Source organism: Nematolebias whitei, chromosome 13, assembly GCF_014905685.2.
Source record: "Nematolebias whitei isolate Nwh7 chromosome 13, NemWhi1, whole genome shotgun sequence".
In the NCBI taxonomy this organism is placed as follows: domain Eukaryota; kingdom Metazoa; phylum Chordata; class Actinopteri; order Cyprinodontiformes; family Rivulidae; genus Nematolebias; species Nematolebias whitei.
Genome location: NC_056510.1, coordinates 4,872,992 through 4,883,135, shown reverse-complemented (window position 1 = coordinate 4,883,135; position 10,144 = coordinate 4,872,992). Strand labels below are relative to the sequence as shown.

Below are 10,144 nucleotides of genomic sequence, written 5' to 3'. Positions count from 1 at the left end.
CTGGAGAACAAACCGTCCAGATCAGAATCTGGACTGAACCATCCTCAGGACTTCTTCAGCGCGCTCTGGGGGGCTGGATCAGTTCGGTCTTTTGGTCTGGTGTCATGTTGGACCACAATAAAACCTACAGTTCCGTGATGTTCAGGACTTATTGTATTCTGGTTCTGTGGGGGATTTGGACCTTTAGGGTCAAATCCTTCTCAGGTTTAGTTTTTATGGGCTCTGTTTAGTTTAACGGCCCGGTTCTTTTTCAATTATTAGAGAATAGAAAGACCTGATGGTTCTGTATCAAGGCAAGTTCTGCATCAGGTCCACGTTCCTGATTGTGGACCATTAAAGACCAGAACCTAACAAACTCTGACCGATGTAAAAAGTTTATTCCAGCAACTCAAACTTCTTATTTTCAATAAAGCGTTTCATTTTTATGTTAAAACTTTGGTCTAACTCTAATTTATTTATTTAAAACTTCCGTCTCATATAAAGAGCTGCACACAAAATAAAACAATCACACAATCAAACAATTAAAAACTGTTCAAAGTTAACATTTCAAAGGCCACGGGGAGAAGAGATGGTTTTTAAGAAGGGATTTAAAGACAGACATGGACGAGGCCTGTCTGATGCCATCCCATAATTCAGGAGCTGCTAAATCATCATGTCTCAGGCACACTTCGGCTGATCAGCCGACCTGAGGGACCGAAGGTGAAGGGCTGTAGCTCGGACAGGTAGGATGGGGCGAGTCCTTTAAAAACAAATACAATAATGTTGAAATGAATCCTAAATGTACAGGCATTTATTTAAAACTTCTATTTATTTCAAACGTATAACCAATTTATTTATTTCAAATGTCTAATTTATTAAAAACTTCTTCCTTTTCGAGTCACTGGGGTCACTGGTGCCCATATCCAGCAGTCGCTGTGCAAGAGGCGGGGGACACCTGGACAGGTCTCCAGTCCATCGCAGGGACAGACAGAGACAAACCACCATTCACTCTCTCACCTAGAGACACTTTAGAGTTACCAATTGGCCTAACATGCATGTTTTTGGTCTGTGGGAGGAAACCCACGCAGCACGGAGAGAACATGTAAACTCCACCCAGAAAGGCCCCCGGACCAGGATTTACTCGCTGAGAGGCAGCAGCTCCACCAACTGCTCCACCGTGTTGGGTAAAATTTAATTATTTATAACTTCAGTTGAACTCCTTTTTTTTTTTTTAATGTGTCATTAATTCATTTCGAATTTATTGGAAAAAACTCTTAATTTTTTTTGAAAACCTGTTTATTTAAAACTTCTAATTTATTTATTTAAAACTTATACCCCAATTATTTATTTAAACTTCAAACTAGATATTTTATTTAAAACTTCTGTCTTAACTTGTCAAGCTTTTTCTTTTAATTCACAACTTTGGTCTAATTCTGTTTTTATTTAAAACCTTTTTTGTTTTGTGTCTATTTTATTTATTTAAAACTTGCCTAACTTATTTAATTATAACTTTGGTCTAATGTATTTACTTAAAACTTTTTATTTTTTTTCACTTGAGTCTAATTTATTTAAAACCTCTACCTTTAATTTTGTTAAACTTGTGTCTAACTCAGCCGTGTTCTGATGTTGGACATCTCTGCACCAGAGCCGCCGACTCGTCTGACGTCTTTATTTCCACTGGAACTTTTCTCCACTGGCCCCTCGTTCACCTGCTCCCAGGTCAGCTGCTGCTCCTCCTCCAGCAGGACGGCCCCGGGGCTCTGAGGCCCTCGGAGGTCTGAGTGACAGGAAGTCACAGCGTCGGAGTGAGGATGAAGAACAGCAGCTGTGTAAATACTCCCCTCCTCCTTTCCTTTCCGTCTTCCACCTCTGCAGCCGTGGCGTCGACACCTGATCAGGTGTGATGTCACAGCGACCATCAGAGATAAAACCGAGCCAGCGGTCGGCGCTGATCCAACGGGACGGACCTCAGTGTTCACACACCAGCATCGGGGAAAGTGTCCTGGATCAACGGTCCACGTGCTCGTTTCCAGATCAGTTTCTGAGGGGCCCCCCATGAGGGCCCTGACCCCCCCGCACACACTGTGAACAGTGTTTCATGAACGAAATGGTTCTGTTTAAAAACAAATCAGAACCAACCCAAACTCCAGGCATCAGGCCCGGTTTACACAACGGCTTTAACAGCTTGTTCGCTTTAAAACCGAAGGTTTCTGAACCTTGGTCTGAGCGGAGGTGTTCAGAGAGCCCCCCAAGGGTGTTAAATACCCCACAGGTGTGAAGGCACATACGTGCACTCCAGGCGGCTGCAGTCAGACGTTTTTCTGCTCCAACAGTTTCAATAAATGGACAGCAGAGTGTTTTTTGTGCTACTCACCTTTTTACAGCATGCAAGAACAAAACCAACAACATCCTCGGTCCAAAAGAATGCTCCAGTATTTACTTGATGGGATGGAACTGTGATCATGACACTGCATACAGCTGTACCTAGCATCAGGGTTGCCAGATAAACATGTTTTATTACCCCCTTCTTTTCTGTGCACGTTCAAAAGCACCACCTCACTCAGCACAGAGCACAGTTTGGGTCAAAATGCAATCACTTTAATGCAACAAGACAATAGTTCATCATTTCTTATCTGGCAACGCATGGAAACTACAGTGTTTTTATGTAAACCTGCTTTGTTGTTTATTCATCCCAATAAACAAACATTCCAGAGGTGGTTCTCCTGTAAACAAGGCCTTAGACACATCCATCAGAAGCTATGCATTCTGATGGATGTGTCTAATACCTGGAGTTCAGGCTGTCTTCAGGTTTGGTAATGATGGTCTCTACTGGATGTGTCTACGACCTGCTGTTGCATCTGATAATCATGATTCCTGATGGACATGTCTATTATCAGGAGACTGTTTGAACTCCAGGCATTAGACACAGCCACCAGTCCCACATCCATGTTCCAGTTCTGCATTTTTTGCTCTTGGACAAAATAAAAACAAAACTTCCTGTGATCTGTTCTAAGGTGTAAAGACTCTGAAACATTTGGAGTTCAGGAATAGGTCCAATCGGGTCGCCAGCAGCAGAAATCGTCCGTTAATCCTCCCTAAATTGATTTTTGCTCTCAGGTGGATCCCGTTTCAGAGGACGGGAAACAGATTCTCAAGACAGGAAGACCGACCCAACAGGAAAGTGGAACAGAACTTGAACCCCAGCGGTGCCTAATATCAGCCGCTCATCGCTGTGACCTCACTTCCTGCAGGGATCTGATGTCCATCCACTTCAGGACCAGAGGACTGATCAGACCTCAGAGAGCAGAAGCAGCTGAACTGTCTGGGTCTCAGAGGAAGTGGAGTTTAATCCCACTTGGATCTTCAGATGGCAGATTAATCAACCGTGACACAAATTAACAAAACGTTGCGGTGCTAATTTGAAGGGTAATCCGGTGTTGATTGACGGTGCTGCTGGACCTCAGGATGACTGCTGTCGAGTGTCCGAGTTCGGTGGATTATTTCAGATTAAAGTGTAATTCCTGTTTTAATCTCCCTGTTTGGAGATTGCAGAGTGGCACTCTGAGATGAAGAGCGTCTGATGAAATCCTCATCCTGATCACAAACTTTCTGTCAACAGATTATCTGCTGCAGACGTGCCCACAAGCAACATCCAAAAACTACAACACCCATGATCCTCTGCTTCCTTTGGATGGATCCTTCCACATTTATCCTGAATAATCTCAGATTTCATGTTGCCTCTAATCAGACGTTGATGATTCAGTCAGTGTCAGCAGGAAACAGGAAGAAGTTTGAACCTGGACTTTCAGAATAAAGATCACAGATCTGTTAAAGCATAATTATTAAACAGGAAGTTGATGGATGCTGGAGCTTCTAGTATCATTTCTGCAGAAAGTTCACGAGAACCTGATCAAACCTTTAACGACCAGCGTATCGAAGAACAAGTTCATATGAACAAGCAGAACGCCGATGCCCCCCCCCCCCATCTCTGAGGCGTTTCAATAGTGAACGTTTGTAGTTCTGGACAGGAGTGCTTTTCTGGACTACAAGTGAACGAGGAACGTGGAGAAACCTAAATGTTTTTGGTGCAAGATATTCAACTGGGGAGGAGTTAGAGGTTGTTTTTCTTGTTTGCCAACCAGCAGGCACAGGGCCAACAGCTGTTTTATTTGTTTATGTAGTTATATAGGTTTCTAAAATGATTGGGGTAGCTAATGGTGGCCGTGCCCACCATGGATTAATCTTGGGCCCTTGGAAGGAGGTTGAACCGGCAACCTTCTGATCACAGGCACACCTTCTCTAACCTCTGCACCACCACTCCCCTTAAACTATATAAGCAATAAAAAAAACCTAGAAAGCATAGTCTCCTCAAACGTTCAGGGTGGTTTGTTCACATATGGTGGCAGCCATCTTGGATTTTGATGTGGCAACTCTTTCATACACATGTAGGTATGGCGTAGGTATGGCGTAGGTATGGCGTAGGTATGGCGTAGGTATGGCGTAGGTATGGCGTAGGTATGGCGTAGCCACACCAAAATGGAAGTTGGGACCTCACTTTTCAAGTTATCACGCTCACAATGTGCACAGATGGACAGAGGGTTCTTCCAGTTTCCCCCCTTTTTGCTCCGTGACGGCGGACAATAAAGAATTATAAATAAGAATAAACAGTAAAAAGTTATTTAGACATCAACAGTCTGTTAACTGGTTCTGTTAAACAGGACAGTTCAGCTTAGGTACAGTTCTGTCAGCTCAGTAGAGGAACAAATGAACAAACACAAAGAAAGTTTATTTATTAGAGAGGTGACAATGAGGTGATGACCCCAGGAGTTTGGTTTGGTTCTGGTAATCTGAGTTTTAAACCCACATTTCTGCAGAAGGACTCGTTCTGAGGGTTTACCGGGCTGCGGGTCAGAGACGTCAGCAGGAGGACTTGGGGCTTCGATGCTGCAGGTGTCAGAATCGCAACCACAGCGCTGCACAACCATCATCCTGCTGCTCGTTGGTGAAGAAACCGCCCCGGTTCTGTTTCTCTCACTCCAACCTAAGAGCAGTCCGCTGTGGCCCAACAGCAGGTCCTGTTCGTTGAAGTTTCCTCAGGTTCTGTTCACTTTAACGCACCGAAGCAGCCTCGTGTTGTTTCTTCTTCCTGTAATGGCCTCACAGTTTTCCTCATTACTCCATCTGCATCTTGAAAAAAATCTTATAGAAAACGTGTAACTCCATAAGAGTTAATGTGTTTTGACATTTGGACGCAGCACATCTGACGTCTTTAAAATCAAAACATCTGGATCTCTTTTCTTTAGTACAAGATGTTTTGTGTTCCATCCGTATTTTCTTTCAGTTCGTAAACTGAAGAGTGTGGAGTTCCAAGCTTTAAGCTGCATGAGACGCGCCGTGTCTGCCGCTGCAAATGAAGCTCCCTCCCCTCCCTCCTGAGGGTCTTCAGGCTCTTTATTGCCCCGGCTCACAGCAGACGTGTTCTGGTCACACGCAGGTGTGAATTACAGTAACATGCCTAACACTCTATCGTTGATGATCCAGACAAGCTCTTACCAGAACCTTACAGGACCCCAAACTCATGATGCGTTCAGGGACTTGCAAGCAAAGTCTGAAACTTTGGCTTCAGGAAGGTCCAGGAAAATAAGAATGTGTCTACCTGTGGAACCAAAACCAGTTTTACTGGCTGTTACCCAATATGCCTCATTTTTTGCCAAGAACATAATCAAGCGACAGTGCCGGTACCTTGACGGTGTGTTTGCGGACAAGACCGGGTCTTTTACAGAACTCTTGCAGACGCTTACAGAGCTGCTCAGGTGTGGAGTATAGGTACGGTTCTGTGATTGAAACACATAAAGAACAGTTAGTTGTGGAGTACAAGCACTGCAGACAGAAAAAAAGACACGTGACAGATTTACCTGGGAAGATTTCAGGATACACCAACGCCTTCGGACACAAAGGGAAACAACCGCAGTGTACAGCCTCCAACCTGAAACAGGATCAACACAAGATCCTCTAAAAACATGGAAACCAGAGAAAACTTTACTAAATAAATCTAACCAGGTTGAGTCAGCTCCTCTGGACGGATTCTTCTTGATGAAACGTTTTGTCTTTTATACAAAAAAACTTCTTCAGTCTGAAGAGCTGCAACAACTCAATCGTATAAACAGCACCTTCTCATAGTGGACCAACCAGTTTGATGGTGACATCTAGAACCAACTGGTCATATGATAAAGGAGGACCATCAGCCTAGCAATGACAGCATTGTAAGAGGGGGACAGTTGAACATGGAGGCTCCACCTCTGTTTAATGATGGACAGTTTCTTTTCACAAAGATGGCCTCCTTTACTCCTCTCTCAAACCAACGTTCCTCTCTATCAAAGATGTGAACATCTTCATCCTTGAAAGAGTGACCTCTGGCCTGGAGAGGAGTGTAAACTGCAGAGTCCTGGCCTGATGATGCTGATCTTTTGTGCTGGGCCATCATTTTGGCCAGTGGCTGTTAAATTTCTCCGATGTAAGACACACTACGCTATACGATGAACGTTTACTGATAACTGGGGCAACATTCACCAAAAACCAAGGTGATGGTAACCAATATCCAGGGCTATGCTCACCAATAATCAGGCCGATATTAACCAATAACCTGGCCATGGTTAACCAGTAAACAATGCCATGTTTACTAATAACTGGGTCAATGTTTACCAGGGAACTAGATTTACCTCTTGGACACATGGACAAGTAAACAGGCAAATATGCAGGTGAAGCAGGTAAAGACTCACATGGCAACGCCAAAGAACTCATGGTTGGAGGTAGAGATGACCACGTCAGCATTAGACAGCACATGCAGGTACTGCTCTTTACTGGATAGGAAGCCCCAGTTAAGGATATTTGACTCAAGGAGGTGTCGAGAGGAGGAGAAGATCTCTGTAGGAGGAGGATACAAACACACCATCATTCCGTTCCACCTTTAAAATAAGCTAATTAGATCACATGACCTGTCTGTAAATAGTTGACAGTGCGTTTCTTGTGTGTTTACAATGTGTTTGTGTGTTTACAGTGTGTTTCTTGTGCGTGTACCTGGAACATCTGTGAACGTCTCTCCAAGCACCGACACATGGAAGTTGAGCTGTTGCTCCTTGAGTTTGAGCAGAGTTCTGAAGAACAGCTCTGGGTTTTTATCATGTTCCCTTTAAAACAAAACCACAGGAGGAGGAGGAGATCCAGTCAGACGTCAGTGAATCTTTCTCATACTGGATCTACAATAACATCTCTATATGATTTAAATTATATTTATTTAATAGATTCCAGTTTGTTCATGTTAATAATGAATGTTCCTCATACACCAGAGTTAGTCATGGAGTTCCTCAGGGTTCAGTGCTTGGACCAATTGTAAGGTCCATGCTTGGAAGGTGACTCGTACAGACTTAAAACGCAGATGAGGATGTAACAAAAATATTTATTAAACAGAAGACTCTTCAGGGCTTCCTGCCTGGAAATCTATGCACTAGGAGGGGAGAACACGAAGGAGACAGAAGAAGCCCACAACACATCGTAAACATAATGCACGAACAGGGAGTGAAGGACAGAGCACAAACATATACAGACACAACTATTCAGGGGAATAGAAACACCTTGGAAGAGGGAGCCAAACACAAGTGAAGGAAATGACAGGCAGCAGAAATGAACGGAAGAACCAGAAAAACCAACAAGTGAGAAAATTAAACCAGAGAAACCTCACACTGGGACACCAAGACTCTTTATATTATAAATGCTCACATTCTGAAAAGTTACACAACAGCATGGGATAAATTTTCATTGATATGCTGATGATACTGTTATATTTATCCACAAATATTTATCCACATTTGGCCTCCAGTTCTAATGAAAACAACCTGTTTTTTGTTTTGTTTTTTACCTGGATAGGTTATTTATCACGTGATAAAAATGTTATGAAGACTTTTTTGCCACCAGAACAAGTCACTAAAGCTCAAACCTGAGTGCAGTTTTACCGTCTCTAAACGTAGGAAGAGGCAGAGCATGAAGTTATCAGATCCAAAAACAAAAAAACAATTAGACCTGAATTACAGTCGTCCCTCGCTACTTCACGGTTCACTTTTCACAGACTCGCTCTATCGCGGTTTTTCAAAATAAAATTGGACATGACACACAGTTGGCTGATTGATGGATGAGCCACGCGATCGGCATGTAATTTTTATTTAAAATAAATTATTTTAAATTATTTAGCACCTTTGTGCAGCCCACAGCTGGAGGAGAAGCTTCTTCCTGCAGCAGCTGATCAGCTGATCTCTGCTCTGCATGTGTGAGTGAGAGTGTGGAGTTCCAAGCTTTAAACAGTAAGAGGGGCTCAATTTCTGCAGCTGAACTCACGTGCAGATTATTCTCCCTCCCCTCCCTCCTGAGGGTCATCACGGTCTTTGTTAGCCTGGCTCACAGAGAGATGTTTTACTCACCTGCATGAAGGTGTGAATCAAAGAAAGTGACTGGAGTCAGCTTTAATGCTGCTCTGCAGGTTTTAGAAGCTGAACTGTGAGAACTCCTAAAGTCGTTCTTTTTTCCTTGGACTAAAACGTCTGACTTCACCTTTCTCTCCAGTCCAGTTGCTTTGTTTGTTTGTTTTTTTACATTCTGGATTTGCTTTATTCTGGATAACTGAGAATTTACACCAACACATGTCAATTATCAGGCTGCTCTCTCGTGGAACCACTTTCAGTTTGGGTTCTGGCCTCTGGGCCGTTAACTCCGGCAGCGAGGTGTCGATGTGTTCAACGTGTTTGACAGGTGCGTGAAATCTGCAGCAGATTAACTTCTTAAGAGATTAGCAGAATAAATATGCTGCAGATCACTGACACATGAAACCAGAACCAAAATAAGATCATGTCCTCAAAGTGCCAAAAGGATATCCTTCGGACAGCTGAAGATCTATTTCACCGCACCCTGCATGTGTTTGCTCAGGATGGGCTCATGATGATCCTTCATCAGGTTCTGAAGAATCTTTTTAAAAACATAATGTAAAAAACAGCTGAAAAAAAAAAAAAAACAGGAAGTAGAACTCACCATCTGTGAGGCCAGACAATGTGCAGAGGTTTCACCTCGTCTGAAGGCTCCGCCCCCCTGACAGGTGTCAGAACGGTGCTGGACACACTAGTGCACTTACAGAGATCTTCCTCAGACCTGCTGGGTCAGAACCACCAGGTTTAATGAACACATGACGAGACTCGGCATGCTGCTGCTTTGAAGAGATTACCTGGATGTCTGCTGCGCGTGCTGCGGAGTGATGATGTCATCAGCCCGAGACGTCTCTGCAGAGCCCTGAAGACACCTCATTCGTTTGTGCTCAGGCAGCAGACTGAAAAACAGAACCAGAACCACAGTTGGACTAAGGACATGAGTGGATTTCAGAGCAGACACTTGAACAAGGATGGGTTTTTTTTTTGACGACATGAATTGCTTCTCTCAGTCTCCATCTTTCAGGCTCAAGCTGACTGAGGAGGATTTTGAGAAACCAGATCCAGGCGTAGATTTGATAAATTAACCGAGTGTCTGCGGTGGAAAAACCTCCATGAAGGCATTGTTGAAGTGTGATTATGTCATCACTGTCAGAATACCAACAAAAACTACAGAAACTGCACCAGAACAGACACAAACCCCATCAGAACCAGTGTGAACACCGGATCATGCTGTGGACCATCTTCATATTTGAGTTCTGTGATTAAAAACTGAACAACATGAGAAAGTAGATCTCACTGACCTGTTTACATCAGGGAACTGGATCGGGTAGCTTAGAACTACACACTTAGGACGGATTAGCTGCTCCAGGTCTTTGGGTCGGTGGTCTGGGATCTTCTTCATGAACGATCGTATGGAGGACAGGAAGGAGTCCATGTTGAAGTGTGAGTTAAAAACGACCACATCCGACACCAAACTGCCGACAAAAAACAGAGCTAAGAAACAACCAGGGGGAAAACAGTGTGGAGACACTATATGGACTGTTTGGGGACTATTTGAGAACAGTGTTTGAAGTGTTTGAGGACGATATTTGGACAGTTTAAGGACAACATTTGGACTGTTTGGGGACCAATTGAGGACATCATTTGAACTGTTTGGGGACAGTTTGAGGACATCATTTGGACTGTTTGGGGACAGT

General features: G+C 43.6%; 1 protein-coding gene across 1 annotated transcript in view; it reads right to left on the bottom strand.

Moving 5' to 3' along the window:
- Window positions 1–5,566: 5,566 nt before the first annotated feature.
- Window positions 5,567–10,144, bottom strand: part of gtdc1 (glycosyltransferase-like domain containing 1) — an 11,571-nt gene continuing 6,993 nt past the window's right edge. Inside the window, exons 4-11 of the mRNA XM_037687158.1 lie at window positions 9,749–9,922; window positions 9,245–9,346; window positions 9,055–9,171; window positions 7,057–7,166; window positions 6,759–6,903; window positions 5,895–5,965; window positions 5,722–5,813; window positions 5,567–5,635 (exon numbers count right to left, since the gene is read on the bottom strand). Of these exons, the coding sequence (XP_037543086.1) occupies window positions 5,567–5,635; window positions 5,722–5,813; window positions 5,895–5,965; window positions 6,759–6,903; window positions 7,057–7,166; window positions 9,055–9,171; window positions 9,245–9,346; window positions 9,749–9,922 (880 nt within the window). The remainder of the gene's footprint in view (window positions 5,636–5,721; window positions 5,814–5,894; window positions 5,966–6,758; window positions 6,904–7,056; window positions 7,167–9,054; window positions 9,172–9,244; window positions 9,347–9,748; window positions 9,923–10,144) is intronic.